Source organism: Myxine glutinosa, chromosome 2 (genome assembly GCF_964187855.1).
Source record: "Myxine glutinosa chromosome 2, kmMyxGlut1.1, whole genome shotgun sequence".
Lineage (NCBI taxonomy): Eukaryota > Metazoa > Chordata > Myxini > Myxiniformes > Myxinidae > Myxine > Myxine glutinosa.
The window spans coordinates 113,289,957-113,308,403 of NC_136262.1; the positions used below are offsets into that span (position 1 = coordinate 113,289,957).

At 46.2% G+C, this 18,447-nt stretch overlaps 1 protein-coding gene across 4 annotated transcripts in view; it reads right to left on the reverse strand.

The window, feature by feature from the left end:
* Positions 1-18,447, reverse strand: part of TRIP12 (thyroid hormone receptor interactor 12) — a 127,409-nt gene that overhangs the window by 42,518 nt on the left and 66,444 nt on the right. For all 4 annotated transcript variants that reach the window (XM_078771433.1, XM_068107428.2, XM_078771434.1 and 1 more), the window contains 5 exons: positions 8,434-8,641; positions 6,352-6,493; positions 5,848-6,168; positions 4,336-4,487; positions 1,981-2,138 (listed from right to left, as the gene is read on the reverse strand). In XM_078771433.1, the coding sequence (XP_078627559.1) occupies positions 1,981-2,138; positions 4,336-4,487; positions 5,848-6,168; positions 6,352-6,493; positions 8,434-8,641 (981 nt within the window). The remainder of the gene's footprint in view (positions 1-1,980; positions 2,139-4,335; positions 4,488-5,847; positions 6,169-6,351; positions 6,494-8,433; positions 8,642-18,447) is intronic.

Genomic DNA, 18,447 nt, shown 5'->3' on the forward strand with positions numbered 1-18,447 from the left:
GGTGACTGTCATCGGAGGCATAAAAATAAAACCCCCGCTAATTTCTACCCCCACTAATTTCACCCCAAATCCACTTTTTTTAGGTGACTTTTGACTTCTTTCCTGGAAGTCCTTGGTGTCCTTGCGTTTTATACCTATCCTGCCTCCCCCCAGGCCCTCTCCCTCCAAAAACATCTCCCGATGTCCCTGCTCTCAAATGTTGTGTTTGTGTGCTTCCTCCCCTTCTCTCCCCATCTTGTCGACCGCTCCCCTTTTTATATTATACTTGGTTTGTTTGTTTGTTTGATTTGTTTGTTTGATAAATGTTAGCTCTTTCACGAGCCTCGACTCTGTATAGTGTATACAAAAAAACAAAAAAATATATATATTTTTTGTTAATAACGTGTCTATATTCTCAAAATAAAGGTTTGTTGGAAATTTGATGCTCAAATGGGAAAAACTTTATTTCCTGGATAGTAGGGTGTATAAAACGCCCCATTTTAGAAACATTCTTAAATTGATCTAGTCATACTTTTTATGGCGTAGCCCATGGGGCAAAGCCGTCGAGAACGTGTGTGTGTGTGTGTGTCGCGTGTGTGTGTCGTGTGTGTGTGTCGCATGTGTGTGTCGCGTGTGTGTGTCGCGTGTGTGTGTCGTGTGTGTGTCGCGTGTGTGTCGCGTGTGTGTCGCGTGTGTGTATGTATGCCTCTCAACCATACATCAATCAGAGCTGAAGATCTAGTCACATGACAGGCATGATGTGATGACGTTTGATGTCATTATGGCACAAGACAGCTGGCTCCACACACCCCCATTTTGATTTCTATGCCGTTCATAGAAATCGCGGTACTCAATCTTTACCCGATCCTGGTGGGGGGTCTAAACAAAATTGAAAATCCCAAATATTTTATAGAAATGCTATATGGTGATACGGTAAGAAAAATAATTGTAAAAAATGACGATCAATATGAGAATATATTTTTTAAAACGTGCCGTTTTTGATGCACCCAACTGGACAGACATGCTGAAGCTCAATGGTAAATAAATAAGTAAAAAACACGGCAGCAATTTAAAAAACCCAGCCTCCTCCCAATGTGCAGTGGCAATGGAGTGGGGGTTGAGGGGGAGGAGGTGCGGGGGCTGATAGGGCCTATTTCTATTTCTGACATTTTGACCCTGTTATCAATTAGTGTTATTAATAATTCTCATAAAAAAGATATGTTTTGATGACAAAAGCTCAAATTGTAAAAAAAAAAAGTTAATGCACAAAAGCTCAAATTGTAAAAAATGCATAGGTGGACCAGCTAATGAAGAATGTGTCACCCCAAAATCGAGCCACACTCCAACCCTCAACCACCCTAAACAAGCCTTAAAAAAAACAAAAACAAGCTCTTAAAGTAATGTACTGGACTGCAAGATAGAGATATGAATTTGCATCTAGTTTGACTGCAGATTTACAATTCTAATTAGTACAATAATTGGTAATGCACCCTTGATTACTGGTTGTGACGATGGTGGAGGAGGAGGAGGAGGAGGAGGAGGAGGTGGAGGAGGAGGAGGTGGAGGAGGAGGTGGAGAAGGAGGTGGAGAAGGAGGAGGAGGTGGCGGTGGAGGAGGAGGAGGAGGAGGAGGTGGAGGAGGAGGTGGAGGTGGAGGGGGAGGAGGGGGAGGAGGAGGTGGTGGAGGAGGAGGTGGATGAGGAGGTGGAGGTGGAGGTGGAGGAGGAGGTGGAAGAGGTGGAGGAGGAGGAGGTGGCGGTGGAGGTGGAGGCGGTGGAGGTGGAGGAGGAGGAGGTAGAGGTGGAGGAGGAGGAGGTAGAGGTGGAGGGGGAGGAGGAGGTAGAGGTGGAAGAGGTGGAGGAGGAGGGGGAGGTGGAGGAGGTGGAGGGGGAGGAGGAGGTGGAGGAGGTAGAGGAGGAGGTGGAGGTGGAGGGGTGGAGGAGGAGGTGGAGGAGGAGGAGGAGGAGGAGGAGAATCAATTCGACACCCAAATATTATTCACCTCTGACAACCAGATATCGCTCGATGGCCTGAACCAGAGCCAGTGGGTCGATCTTGACAGGCCCGCCACGCCATTGTCGAACTGTGGAGCAGTCAGGATGGCGCTGTAATTGGCACTTCAGCTGATGAGTATTGAAGAACTTCAGAGCTTGGGATCCCCTGAAATGAGAGCAAAGAACAGGATAGCCAAACCTCCGGGAGGAACCGTGCCCGCACAGAAGTATAGTGTGCTCCAGATGAAAAGCCATGATTTTACACATTTGTTAACTACGAACTGGGCTTATCTACGGTAATGGGGTATATTTGTGTTACATGGAGGACAAAAAATGAAGCTGATGAGCAGATTCTCATTTTTACATATTTCATTCTTTAGAGTGCACACTATCCAAAACTATAAAGATAAGGATAACTTTTTGTTTATAATAAATTATGCCGGCAGAGATAGCTCACGCTTCAGGCATGGTAACGCTACGAACGGGGACAGACAGACAAAAAAATACTCATTGAACACCTTTAAAATACATCATAATACAGCTTTGCAATCCATCAGTCATGTATACCGTAAATTTATCAAAATCGAGAGACTTTCTGTTGAACTGGATCTGCATAAACCTACCTGCCATAATATTGAACATATGGTAACGTTGGTAACGGGGACAGAATGCAATTCTACATTTTGCGATCGTTTTAATCGCAAACGATCATCTCTTCACGCAAAAAACATCTACAGCATAATGAAGCTGGTGTTCTACACAATTGTAAGAACTTGAAAATATGAATTAAAATTAACAACAAATCAGTGAAAACCTATCTTTCACGTTCGTAATTTCGGGGACAGACGCCATAACGAACGTGCACTACATTTTTGAAAATTCAGAAAAAATATTAAACGACTTCAAAAAAAACAAAAAAACGCGATAAGTTTACTTAATGATGTTGTAATTATTATTACTAGGGCATGCCCGTACTATATCTATATCTAAAATTATATCCCCCCCTCTATTTACATGAAATGGTTTGGTGCATGAAATGTTTTGGTCCATTCGCAACGCCAAAGCGAACGGCGAACGCTTTACATGAAATGGTTTGGTGCATGAAATGTTTTGGTCCATTCGCAACGCCAAAGCGAACGGCGAACGGCTTGCGAGTACAGTGACAATCCCCCCCCCCCCCCTCTATTTAGATGAAATGGTTTTTATTAGTTTTAAAACATAGTTTAACGCCAACATAGCGGCAACATAGTTTGCAAACGTGAAATAAATGAATACGCTCTCAAATGTGCCATCCGAGGCAGAGTGTGTCCGCCACGTTCGGCACACGCGATAGTTCGCTGCTCTCTGATTGGTTGAATCGTTTTTTGGACATAGCTCGGTAAGTAATTGTCCGATTAATATGAAACCTTGAAAAGGCACATCCTCGGGTCCCCAGCAATATACCTGGCAAGTTAAAAGTATATCGGACCCGTGGTTGTCGAGAAACAGCGGTCACAGACAAACAGACGTACAAACGTACAGACAGAGATTACTGGAATTATAGATAGATAGAGATAAGGGAAAGAACTTGACCTCATATATGTGATTCTAATCATGTTTTATTTTGATATATGTTGGCGTGTCACGTTTTCACCCTTTTGTAGGAGGGTGGACATGGAACTTCATTTGAAATAAAAATCCAACGAAGTATTTTATTTGCACCAAACTATCTCTGGTATCTCTCCAGGGTGTGCCACATCTGAATTTAATATTTTGTACGACAAAAAATCATTGTGCTTTCGTCAGTTCAGTTAACAATAGAGGCATGCCACAAATGTCCCAATACCGTAGATAAGCCCAACTATTAATCACAAACAAAATTGGTACTTTAATACAGAGGATTGTCCAAAGGTTAATTTTTTTCAGGAAATGTTCAATATGACAAACATTTCGATTAAGCATATGGCACATGTCCACACGCACATGCTCTTCATAACACTTTCCAACGAGTCTCGGATAATATGATGGACACAATCCTGAATCGCTGTTTACAGGTTGTGGATAGTCCTGAAGGCCATTTTGAAACTGGTACACTGGTACACTGGTACCATTTTGAAATGTTTCTCATCAATAGTTAAATAAAACTGGGCTGAGGTTTGAGATGTAGCCAGTGGGCTGATTTGGAGGGCAAGGATGGGGGAAGGGGAAAGGGAAGGAAGCATTGGAGAATCCCTTTATGGATCAAGGGCACAAAGGAGTAAAACACACTGGTTGACAGTCACAGAAGTGGACAATGGAGGGAGAAAGTTGAATGACTTCAGACGATGGTTTCTTCAGGGTAAAGTAAAGCAGACAGGAATTAAAGGCATTTGGAGATAGCACACCTGCTTCCAGCTCCATTTCCACCAGGCAAGTCGTGAACCTTGACCTGGAACTGCTCCAACTGAGAGAGACAGCCATTGAGTCGATGAACAAGAGGAAGTAAGGGAGGATCAGAAGGCAGACGAACAAAGTCCTTCAGAGAAGCATCAGGTGCCTGAGGATGGGACAGGTGAAATAAAATGTCAAAGAAAACAATGGATGGACTAGTACGGCACTCAGTAAAACGCATACTTCTGCCAGACAGAACAGTTTACGTTTTGTATCCCAGTGATAGGCCGGACCTGCATCCGCACCATTCATGCTTGTCACACGAAAATCTCATCGGCGTGTTCTTGTTGCATAACCCAAGTCTTTCACAAAGTTGTCATAACCCACCCAACTCATTCACCAGGTTGTCATAACCCACCCAACTCATTCAGCAAGTTGTCATAACCAACCCAACTCATTCACCAAGTTGTCATAACCCACCCAACTCATTCACTAAGTTGTCATAACCCACCCAACTCATTCATCAAGTTGTCATAACCAACCCAACTCATTCACCAAGTTGTCATAACCCACCCAACTCATTCACCAAGTTGTCATAACCCACCCAACTCATTCACCAAGTTGTCATAACCTACCTAACGCACATAATTTTTTGACATATCATGCTAAATAAATATCGTTTTTTGCCCAATTCCTCAATGGCAAAGAATCACTTATACAAATAAAAAAAATTAAAAAAAATAAAATAAAATCAACATTCCCTCGAAAAATGAGTCTTTATTCCAAATCTGCACGAGGTGGAGAAGGGGAGGGCAGGAGCGTGCACATGAGAGGGAGGCATGAGGGGGGAAATGGTAGCATGGGGGGATAGTAGGGAAGAACGTGCAGGGCAGTGGGAGGAGGGTAAGCATGAAGGGAGGCGACATGCCCACTTTTGTTACGGATGGGGGTGAATTTATTGTTCGATCGTAAATCTTATGAATTAAAATAAAAACTGCATAATTACCAATGCGTAATTGATTTTTCTTGTGTGGGCTACTCTTATCACCACTACCCTGAGATATTCAACATTCATGGATCATGCATGCCTAACGATCATGCATGGACAAAGATCTTCCAAAAGGATTTTGACAGGTATTCCTCTGTTTGATGAGATCGAACAAATAAAGTTCCAGTTCATTGCCTGCATTCATGTTGTTCATGGAGAGGGCAGCAAACCCAAAGCAATTTCAATTTATTATGCACAAACTGCCACGGGCATTCAAGTGCAGAGACACAGCCACTCTCGTGGGTCAACATGGCTGCCAAAAGTCTTGGGGATGCTCCACATCCCATCAACACATATAAATAAACTGTGGGAGAAACATACTCGATGCTAAAATAAGCTCATCATGCCACCCTCAAAGATACATTCCCATTCAAGAGTTTATGGCAATCACTGTCGATTCATGACCACAACCGATTCCATTCATGTTGCTCTGCACTTTATGAAGAAGGTTGCAAAGACAAAGCCGAAGCAAACTCACCGGACAGCCCAGAAAGACGTGGCAGAAAGCCAGAAGCCTGAGCCGCTGTGGCTGTCCGACTGCAAGCCACTCCTTGTAGTTCTGCACCTCGCCATCACTTCTCCGATCCCTGGGCTGGACCACTGGGATTGATGTGAGAGGTTGAGATGGCATTTGGAGCGAGCAGGACAAGTGCTGGGAAGATAATGATGGCAGGCGAGTGCCAGTGAGGAAGAAGAGCAGCTCCGTGAGCAGGCCCGAATGTTGCAGCTCAAACGCTGAAGCGTCAGATTCGACAAGGAGGGAGCAAACCTCCTGAAGGGTGGTCACTGCAGAGTCACCCTAGAGCGAGAGGAATGTTCCACAAAGATAGTTAAACAAGATCGGGTAATGGGAACGGCGATGTGAGTTTAATTGCAAGAAGTACGAATTGAATGAAGTGGCCAAGAGGGATAATGACTCGAGGAAATTCATACAAAAGACATACAATCGTAAAAATGTGATTCAACAAACGAAGGGAAAAACCTGGGAAAGACGGGTTGCAGCACGCGTGAGTCGGGGAAGAAGGCCATGAGGTTGAGTGTCGATTCCTCTCTCCAGAGGTGGTGAGGGAAAGCGCGACAGGAAGCTGGTGGCCTGTTCTTTCACCCACAGCCTCACCCTCTCCCTACAGCCAATACAAGTTTGCACGATCTATTGGCATCATCAAAATACGTGCAGCACAATTTTATATCAATCACGTGTTCTTACAATTGTGTGCAGACTTCAAAGTGTTTCGTTGCCATAACATGGGCTCTGATACTTTTCCTAAACGTAAAACTTTACATATCCCTGCAACTGTGCCGTGAACAAGCAACACTTGGAAAAAGCCATTCATGGTCCTGCATTCATATTAATCTTTCCGTTTTCAACCCGAGCAACCACATCGGCAAAACGCCAATTTTAATAAGACTGATTCCGCAACACACCAACTGGAGAGGTAAGCGGTGGATGGATTCACCAGGATGTTGATCGAGATAAGCAAACCACCATGGGAAGCAACGAGAACCTGACGTTGAGCGTTAACCTTTCATCAGAACTGCTCTTTCGATACGATGTATGGCCAACTATTGAAATGTCACCTCCTTGCTACCCACGGTGGTTAGTACATCTCAGTCAATGTCCTGTTGATTTCATCCTTTTGTTTCCGCCTGTCTGCCAATGCAGATAGACGCTAGCCTTCACGAGCAAAGCTCGATCTTCATTCTACATATAGAGTGGTAAAAGCAGCACAAGCTGCAAGTTTTGATGCAAAATGCTAATAACGACAAAATGAAAGCAGCAAAATGCCATAAAATAAAAAAGCCGCAGGAGATCGAATACAAGGCTAATGGAACATATACATTTCCTTTTAGAGATAAGACAATCCAATATGTTATTGCCAGCAGCCCGAGCTCTCAGGGAAGTTTGATCAACTCCCCAAAGGTAAACGGCTGTGTTTGTCTGATGCTTAAAGAACGAGAACGACACTCTTCAACGTCACGACGTCGACCGATATGCCTCTGCCCACATTATTGCATCATTATACATACCTGTACCAGGTTTGATTTAAATCCATTCAGCTATTCTCAAATGTCACTTTTTTTTTTACCTGACATGACCTATGACCTCAGCAAAATCAACTCACTCCTCACTTTTGCTGCCAAAATATAATCAGTTCATCTTTGCATCATAATATGTACTTATACCAAGTTTGGTTAAAATGCAATCACTTATGCACAAGTTGACACGGCAACATAATTTTACTTAACATGACATTTGACCTTTGACCTGTTCACTCAAAAATCTAATCAGATCATCTTGGCATCATATATAATTATACAAAGTTTGTTCAAAATCCCATCACTGGTTCACAAATTGGCATGGCAAAATAATTTTTACTTAACATGACCTATGACCTTTGACCTCTTGCCCCAAAATTGAATCAGTTTATCTTTGCATCATAATAAATAATTAAATATACAATTATACTAGGTTTGGTGAAAATCCCATGTCTGGTTCACAAGTTAGCTCGGTAACAATTTTTACCTGATGGAATGTCTGACATTTGACCTTTGGCCTCAAAATCTAATCAGTTGATATTTACATCATTATACATACCTGTAATCAAGTTTGAATGAGATTTCTTCAGCCGTTCTCAAGTGATAAACCTTTTACAGACTTTGACCTCTTAAACCAAAAATCAAATCAGTTCATCTTTACATTAAAAAGCATACTTGTACCAAGTTTGGTCAGAATCCCATCACTGGTTCACAAGTTATCGTGGTAACAAGATTTTACCTAATATGACCTCTGACCTTTGGTCTACGACATCGTGACACCAAAATCAGTTAATCTTTACATCATTATACATACTCGTACCAAGTTTGACTTGGATCCCTTCAGCCATTCTTAAGTTATCTCAGCAACGAAAACATATGACAGACGCACGAACCGGAACCGATGGACAACCCGAAAGCATAATGACTCAGGTATGCATAAAATTAACCAGGCAAACATTTGAAAGGTACATCCCACTTTTCACAGGTTGATGATAAAGTATTGTAATTAATAATCTTGATAACCTACCTACTGCCACTCCCAGTGTCCCTTGTACCCGTTATCCTCAACGCAGTGTTGCCACGGCCACTCTCCATGGGTGCAGGAGGGGGACCTGGAGGAGTGGTGGGTGATGGTGAGGGTGAAGGCGACGGTGGGTGTGGTGAGGGAGGGTGAGCCCAACGAGAAGGGTGCAAAGAACCCAAGAATGAAGAATGAGGAGGTGGGGTGGGTTTCCCTGGAAAAGAGGGGTGAAAGAATCAAGTAAATATAATGAATAATTTATCGACCAATGCATGTGCTGGATCTGAAACTGCATTGCAGTGTTTGCATCAAATATATTATATGAACTGGTAGATCATGTAATTATCTCACACTGTGGTAAAAGCTCATTATTTCTTTACATAGCAAGGTGCGAAAAAAAACCTTTTTATAGTTTTCGTTGCAAATGCCACATTTGGATATATATTCTGTGAATAATAAAAATGTGGTCCAGATGTTAATGGAGGAATGACATTAGATAGCTGGCCTGTAAAGCCAGCCACTGACTGGGGACATTAGATACAGTGCATTCAGAAAGTATTCAGACCCCTTCACTTTTTTCACATTTCGTTATGTTGCAGCCTCATGCTGAAACAGTTTAAATTCATTTTTTCCCTCATCAATCTACACTCAATACCCCATAATGACAAAGAGAAAACAGGCATTTTAGAAAGTTTTGCAGAAGGTTTTCCCTAGATCTGTGCCTCAACACAATCCTGTCTCTGAGCTCTGCAGGCAGTTCCTTCGACCTCATGGCTTGGTTTTTGCTTTGATATGCATTGTCAGCTGTAAGACCTTATATAGACAGGTGTGTGCCTTTCCAAATCGTGTCCAATCAATTGAATTTACCACAGGTGGACTCCAATCAAGGTGTAGAAACATCTCAAAGATGATCAAGAGAAATGGGAGGCACCTGAGCTAAATTTCAAGTGTTATAGCAAAGGGTCTGAATACTTATGAGAAATGTGATATTTCAGTTTTTTTCTTTTTAATAAATCTGCAAAACTTTATAAAATCCTGTTTTCTTTTTGTCATTATGGGGTATTGGGTGTAGATTGATGAGGGAAAAAATGAATTTAAACGATTTCAGCATAAGGCTGCAACATTACAAAATGTGAAAAAAGTGAAGGGGTCTCAATACTTTCTGAATGCACTGTATCTGGCCTGTAAAGCCAGCCACTGACTGGGGACATTAGATATCTGGCCTGTAAAGCCAGCCACTGACTGGGGACATTAGATATCTGGCCTGCAAAGCCAGCCACTGACTGGGGACATTAGATATCTGGCCTGCAAAGCCAGCCACTGACTGGGGACATTAGATATCTGGCCTGTAAAGCCAGCCACTGACTGGGGACATTAGATATCTGGCCTGTAAAGCCAGCCACTGACTGGGGACATTAGATATCTGGCCTGTAAAGCCAGCCATTGACTGGGGACATTAGATATTTGGCCTGTAAAGCCAGCCACTGACTGGGGACATTAGATATCTGGCCTGTAAAGCCAGCCACTGACTGGGGACATTAGATATCTGGCCTGTAAAGCCAGCCACTGACTGGGAACATTAGATATCTGGCCTGTAAAGCCAGCCATTGACTGGGGACATTAGATATTTGGCCTGTAAAGCCAGCCACTGACTGGGGACATTAGATATCTGGCCTGTAAAGCCAGACATTGACTGGGGACATAAGATAGCTGGCCTGTAAAGCCAGCCATTGACTGGGGACATTAGATAGCTGGCCTGTAAAGCCAGCCAATGAATGAGGACATTAGAAAGCTGGCCTGTAAAAGCCAGGCACTGACTGGGGACATTAGATAGCTGGCCTGTAAAGCCAGCCACTGACTGGGGACATTAGATATCTGGCCTGCAAAGCCAGCCACTGACTGGGGACATTATATATCTGGCCTGTAACGCCAGCCACTGACTGGGGACATTAGATATCTGGCCTGTAAAGCCAGCCACTGACTGGGGACATTAGATATCTGGCCTGTAAAGCCAGCCACTGACTGGGGACATTAGATATCTGGCCTGCAAAGCCAGCCACTGACTGGGGACATTAGATAGCTGGCCTGTAAAGCCAGCCACTGACTGGGGACATGATATATCTGGCCTGTAAAGCCAGCCACTGACTGGGGACATTAGATATCTGGCCTGTAAAGCCAGCCATTGACTGGGGACATTAGATAGCTGGCCTGTAAACCAGCCATTGACTGGGGACATTAGATATCTGGCATGTAAAGCCAGCCACTGACTGGGGACATCAGATAGCTGGCCTGTAAAGCCAGCCACTGACTGGGGACATTAGATATCTGGCCTGTAAAGCCAGCCACTGACTGGGGACATTAGATATCTGGCCTGCAAAGCCAGCCACTGACTGGGGACATGATATATCTGGCCTGTAAAGCCAAACCACTGACTGGGGACATTAGATAACTGGCCTGTCAAGCCAGCCACTGACTGGGGACATTAGATATCTGGCCTGTAAAGCCAGCCACTGACTGGGGACATTAGATATCTGGCCTGCAAAGCCAGCCACTGACTGGGGACATTAGATAGCTGGCCTGTAAAGCCAGCCACTAACTGGGGACATGATATATCTGGCCTGTAAAGCCAGCCACTGACTGGGGACATTAGATAACTGGCCTGTCAAGCCAGCCACTGACTGGGGACATTATATATCTGGCCTGTCAAGCCAGTCACTGACTGGGGACATTAGATAGCTGGCTTGTAAAGCCAGTCACTGACTGGGGACATTAGATATCTGGCCTGTCAAGCCAATCACTGACTGGGGACATAAGATAGCTGGCCTGTAAAGCCAGCCATTGACTGGGGACATTAGATAGCTGGCCTGTAAACCAGCCATTGACTGGAGACATTAGATTTCTGGCCTGTAAAGCCAGCCACTAAATGGGGACATTAGATATCTGGCCTGTAAAGCCAGCCACTGACTGGGGACATTAGATATCTGGCCTGTAAACCAGCCATTGAATGGGGACATTAGATATCTGGCCTGTAAACCAGCCACTGACTGGGGACATTAGATAGCTGGCTTGTAAAGCCAGTCACTGACTGGGGACATTAGATATCTGACCTGTCAAGCCAATCACTGACTGGGGACATAAGATAGCTGGCCTGTAAAGCCAGCCATTGACTGGGGACATTAGATAGCTGGCCTGTAAACCAGCTATTGACTGGGGACATTAGATATCTGGCCTGTAAAGCCAGTCACTGACTGGGGACATTATATAGCTGGCCAGTAAAGCCAGCCATTGACTGGGGACATTAGATATCTGGACTGTAAAGCCAGCCACTAAATGGGGACATTAGATATCTGGCCTTTAAAGCCAGCCACTGACTGGGGACATTAGATAGCTGGCCTGTAAACCAGCCATTGACTGGGGACATTAGATATCTGGCCTGTAAAGCCAGTCACTGACTGGGGACATTATATAGCTGGCCTGTAAAGCCAGCCATTGACTGGGGACATTAGATATCTGGCCTGTAAAGCCAGTCACTGACTGGGGACATTATATAGCTGGCCTGTAAAGCCAGCCATTGACTGGGGACATTAGATATCTGGCCTGTAAACCAGCCATTGACTGGAGACATTAGATTTCTGGCCTGTAAAGCCAGCCACTAAATGGGGACATTAGATATCTGGCCTGTAAACCAGCCATTGAATGGGGACATTAGATATCTGGCCTGTAAACCAGCCACTGACTGGGGACATTATATAGCTAGCCTGTAAACCAGCCATTGACTGGGGACATTAGATATCTGGCCTGTAAAGCCAGCCACTGAATGGGGACATTATATAGCTGGCATGTAAAGCCAGCCACTGACTGGGGACATTATATAGCTGGCCTGTAAACCAGCCACTGACTGGGGACATTAGATATCTGGCCTGTAAAGCCAGCCACTGACTGGGGACATTATATAGCTGGCCTGTAAACCAGCCATTGACTGGGGACATTAGATAGCTGGCCTGTAAAGCCAGCCATTGACTGGGGACATTAGATAGCTGGCCTGTAAAGCCAGCCAATGAATGAGGACATTAAATAGCTGGCCTGTAAAGCCAGGCACTGACTGGGGACATTAGATATCTGGCCTGTAAAGCCAGCCACTGACTGGGGACATTAGATATCTGGCCTGTAAAACCAGCCATTGACTGGGGACATTAGATATCTGGCCTGTAAAGCCAGCCACTGACTGGGGACATTAGATAGCTGGCCTGTAAAGCCAGGCACTGACTGGGGACATTAGATATCTGGCCTGTAAAGCCAGCCATTGACTGGGGACATTAGATATCTGGCCTGTAAAGCCAGCCACTGACTGGGGACATTAGATAGCTGGCCTGTAAACCAGCCATTGACTGGGGACATTCGATATCTGGCCTGTAAAGCCAGCCACTGACTGGGGACATTAGATAGCTGGCCTGTAAAGCCAGGCACTGACTGGGGACATTAGATAGCTGGTCTGTCAAGCCAGCCACTGACTGGGGACATTAGATATCTGGCCTGTCAAGCCAGTCACTGACTGGGGACATTAGATAACTGGCCTGTCAAGCCAGCCACTGACTGGGGACATTATATAGCTGGCCTGTAAAGCCAGTCACTGACTGGGGACATTAGATAGCTGGCTTGTAAAGCCAGTCACTGACTGGGGACATTAGATATCTGGCCTGTCAAGCCAATCACTGACTGGGGACATAAGATAGCTGGCCTGTAAAGCCAGCCATTGACTGGGGACATTATATAGCTGGCCTGTAAACCAGCCATTGACTGGGGACATTAGATATCTGGCCTGTAAAGCCAGTCACTGACTAGGGACATTATATAGCTGGCCTGTAAAGCCAGCCACTAAATGGGGACATTAGATATCTGGCCTGTAAAGCCAGCCACTGCCTGGGGACATTCGATATCTGGCCTGTAAACCAGCCATTGACTGGGGACATTAGATTTCTGGCCTGTAAAGCCAGCCATTGACTGGGGACATAAGATTTCTGGCCTGAAAAGCCAGCCACTGACTGGGGACATTAGATATCTGGCTTGTAAAGCCAGTCACTGACTGGGGACATTAGATATCTGGCCTGTCAAGCCAATCACTGACTGGGGACATAAGATAGCTGGCCTGTAAAGCCAGCCATTGACTGGGGACATTATATAGCTGGCCTGTAAACCAGCCATTGACTGGGGACATTAGATATCTGGCCTGTAAAGCCAGCCACTAAATGGGGACATTAGATATCTGGCCTGTAAAGCCAGCCACTGACTGGGGACATTAGATATCTGGCCTGTAAACCAGCCATTGAATGGGGACATTAGATATCTGGCCTGTAAACCAGCCACTGACTGGGGACATTATATAGCTAGCCTGTAAACCAGCCATTGACTGGGGACATTAGATATCTGGCCTGTAAAGCCAGCCACTGACTGGGGACATTAGATAGCTGGCAGGTAAAGCCAGCCACTGACTGGGGACATTAGATAGCTGGCCTGTAAACCAGCCATTGACTGGGAACATTACATATCTGGCCTTAAAGCCAGCCACTGAATGGGGACATTATATAGCTGGCATGTAAAGCCAGCCACTGACTGGAAGCATGAGATATCTGGCCTGTAAAGCCAGCCACTGAATGGGGACATTATATAGCTGGCATGAAAAGCCAGCCACTGACTGGTGACATTATATAGCTGGCCTGTAAACCAGCCACTGACTGGGGACATTAGATATCTGGCCTGTAAAGCCAGCCAGTGACTGGGGACATTAGATAGCTGGCCTGCAAAGCCAGCCATTGACTGGGGACATTAGATATCTGGCCTGTCAAGCCAGCCACTGACTGGGGACATTAGATAGCTGGCCTGTAAAGCCAGCAATTGACTGGGGACATTAGATAGCTGGCCTGTAAAGCCAGCCAATGAATGAGGACATTCGATAGCCGGCCTGTAAAGCCAGGCACTGACTGGGGACATTAGATATCTGGCCTGTAAAGCCAGCCATTGAGTGGGGACATAAGATATCTGGCCTGTAAAGCCAGCCACTGACTGGGGACATTCGATAGCTGGCCTGTAAACCAGCCATTGACTGGGGACATTATATAGCTAGCCAGTAAACCAGCCATTGACTGGGGACATTAGATATCTGGCCTGTAAAGCCAGCCACTGAATGGGGACATTATATAGCTGGCATGTAAAGCCAGCCACTGATTGGAGACATTATATAGCTGGCCTGTAAACCAGCCACTGACTGGGGACATTATATAGCTGGCCTGTAAACCAGCCACTGACTGGGGACATTAGATATCTGGCCTGTAAAGCCAGCCACCGACTGGGGACATTAGATAGCTGGCCTGTAAAGCCAGCCATTGACTGGGGACATTAGATAGCTGGCCTGTAAAGCCAGCCAATGAATGAGGACATTAGATAGCTGGCCTGTAAAGCCAGGCACTGACTGGGGACATTAGATATCTGGCCTGTAAAGCCAGCCACTGACTGGGGACATTAGATATCTGGCCTGTAAAACCAGCCATTGACTGGGGACATTAGATATCAGGCCTGTAAAGCCAGCCACTGACTGGGGACATTAGATAGCTGGCCTGTAAAGCCAGGCACTGACTGGGGACATTAGATATCTGGCCTGTAAAGCCAGCCATTGACTGGGGACATTACATATCTGGCCTGTAAAGCCAGCCACTGACTGGGGACATTAGATAGCTGGCATGTAAAGCCAGCCACTGACTGGTGACATTATATAGCTGGCCTGTAAACCAGCCACTGACTGGGGACATTAGATATCTGGCCTGTAAAGCCAGCCAGTGACTGGGGACATTAGATAGCTGGCCTGCAAAGCCAGCCATTGACTGGGGACATTAGATATCTGGCCTGTCAAGGCAGCCACTGACTGGGGACATTAGATAGCTGGCCTGTAAAGCCAGCAATTGACTGGGGACATTAGATAGCTGGCCTGTAAAGCCAGCCAATGAATGAGGACATTCGATAGCCGGCCTGTAAAGCCAGGCACTGACTGGGGACATTAGATATCTGGCCTGTAAAGCCAGCCATTGAGTGGGGACATAAGATATCTGGCCTGTAAAGCCAGCCACTGACTGGGGACATTCGATAGCTGGCCTGTAAACCAGCCATTGACTGGGGACATTATATAGCTAGCCAGTAAACCAGCCATTGACTGGGGACATTAGATATCTGGCCTGTAAAGCCAGCCACTGAATGGGGACATTATATAGCTGGCATGTAAAGCCAGCCACTGACTGGAGACATTATATAGCTGGCCTGTAAACCAGCCACTGACTGGGGACATTATATAGCTGGCCTGTAAACCAGCCACTGACTGGGGACATTAGATATCTGGCCTGTAAAGCCAGCCACTGACTGGGGACATTAGATAGCTGGCCTGTAAAGCCAGCCATTGACTGGGGACATTAGATAGCTGGCCTGTAAAGCCAGCCAATGAATGAGGACATTAGATAGCTGGCCTGTAAAGCCAGGCACTGACTGGGGACATTAGATATCTGGCCTGTAAAGCCAGCCACTGACTGGGGACATTAGATATCTGGCCTGTAAAACCAGCCATTGACTGGGGACATTAGATATCAGGCCTGTAAAGCCAGCCACTGACTGGGGACATTAGATAGCTGGCCTGTAAAGCCAGGCACTGACTGGGGACATTAGATATCTGGCCTGTAAAGCCAGCCATTGACTGGGGACATTCGATATCTGGCCTGTAAAGCCAGCCACTGACTGGGGACATCAGATAGCTGGCCTGTAAACCAGCCATTGACTGGGGACATTAGATATCTGGCCTGTAAAGCCAGCCACTGACTGGGGACATTATATAGCTAGCATGTAAAGCCAGCCAGTGACTGGGGACATTAGATAGCTGGCCTGCAAAGCCAGCCATTGCCTGGGGACATTAGATGTCTGGCCTGTAAAGCCAGCCACTGACTGGGGACATTAGATAGCTGGCCTGTCAAGCCAGTCACTGACTGGGGACATAAGATAACTGGCCTGTGAAGCCAGCCACTGACTGGGGACAATAGATAGCTGGCCTGTAAAGCCAGGCACTGACTGGGGACATTAGATAGCTGGCCTGTCAAGCCAGTCACTGACTGGGGACATTAGATAACTGGCCTGTGAAGCCAGCCACTGACTGGGGACAATAGATAGCTGGCCTGCAAAGCCAGCCATTGACTGGGGACATTATATAGCTGGCCTGTAAAGTCAGGCACTGACTGGGGACATTAGATAGCTGGCCTGTCAAGCCAGTCACTGACTGGGGACATTAGATAACTGGCCTGTGAAGCCAGCCACTGACTGGGGACAATAGATAGCTGGCCTGTAAAGCCAGCCACTGACTGGGGACATTAGATAGCTGGCCTGTCAAGCCAGCCACTGACTGGGGACATTAGATCGCTGGCCTGTCAAGCCAGTCACTGACTGGGGACATTAGATAACTGGCCTGTGAAGCCAGCCACTGACTGGGGACAATAGATAGCTGGCCTGTAAAGCCAGCCACTGACTGGGGACATTAGATAGCTGGCCTGTCAAGCCAGCCACTGACTGGGGACATTATATAGCTGGCCTGTAAAGCCAGTCACTGACTGGGGACATTAGATAGCTGGCTTGTAAAGCCAGTCACTGACTGGGGACATTAGATATCTGGCCTGTCAAGCCAATCACTGACTGGGGACATAAGATAGCTGGCCTGTAAAGCCAGCCATTGACTGGGGACATTAGATAGCTGGCCTGTAAACCAGCCATTGACTGGGGACATTAGATATCTGGCCTGTAAAGCCAGCCACTAAATGGGGACATTAGATATCTGGCCTGTAAAGCCAGCCACTGCCTGGGGACATTCGATATCTGGCCTGTAAACCAGCCATTGAGTGGGGACATTAGATTTCTGGCCTGTAAAGCCAGCCATTGACTGGGGACATTAGATTTCTGGCCTGAAAAGCCAGCCACTGACTGGGGACATTAGATAGCTGGCCTGTAAACCAGCCACTGACTGGGGACATTAGATAGCTGGCCTGTAAACCAGCCATTGACTGGGGACATTAGATATCTGGCCTGTAAAGCCAGCCACTGCCTGGGGACATTCGATATCTGGCCTGTAAACCAGCCATTGAGTGGGGACATTAGATTTCTGGCCTGAAAAGCCAGCCACTGACTGGGGACATTAGATATCTGGCTTGTAAAGCCAGTCACTGACTGGGGACATTAGATATCTGGCCTGTCAAGCCAATCACTGACTGGGGACATAAGATAGCTGGCTTGTAAAGCCAGCCATTGACTGGGGACATTAGATATCTGGCTTGTAAAGCCAGTCACTGACTGGGGACATTAGATATCTGGCCTGTCAAGCCAATCACTGACTGGGGACATAAGATAGCTGGCCTGTAAAGCCAGCCATTGACTGGGGACATTATATAGCTGGCCTGTAAACCAGCCATTGACTGGGGACATTAGATATCTGGCCTGTAAAGCCAGCCACTAAATGGGGACATTAGATATCTGGCCTGTAAAGCCAGCCACTGACTGGGGACATTGGATATCTGGCCTGTAAACCAGCCATTGAATGGGGACATTAGATATCTGGCCTGTAAACCAGCCACTGACTGGGGACATTATATAGCTAGCCTGTAAACCAGCCATTGACTGGGGACATTAGATATCTGGCCTGTAAAGCCAGCCACTGACTGGGGACATTAGATAGCTGGCAGGTAAAGCCAGCCACTGACTGGGGACATTAGATAGCTGGCCTGTAAACCAGCCATTGACTGGGGACATTACATATCTGGCCTTAAAGCCCGCCACTGAATGGGGACATTATATAGCTGGCATGTAAAGCCAGCCACTGACTGGAAGCATTAGATATCTGGCCTGTAAAGCCAGCCACTGAATGGGGACATTATATAGCTGGCATGTAAAGCCAGCCACTGACTGGGGACATTATATAGCTGGCCTGTAAACCAGCCACTGACTGGG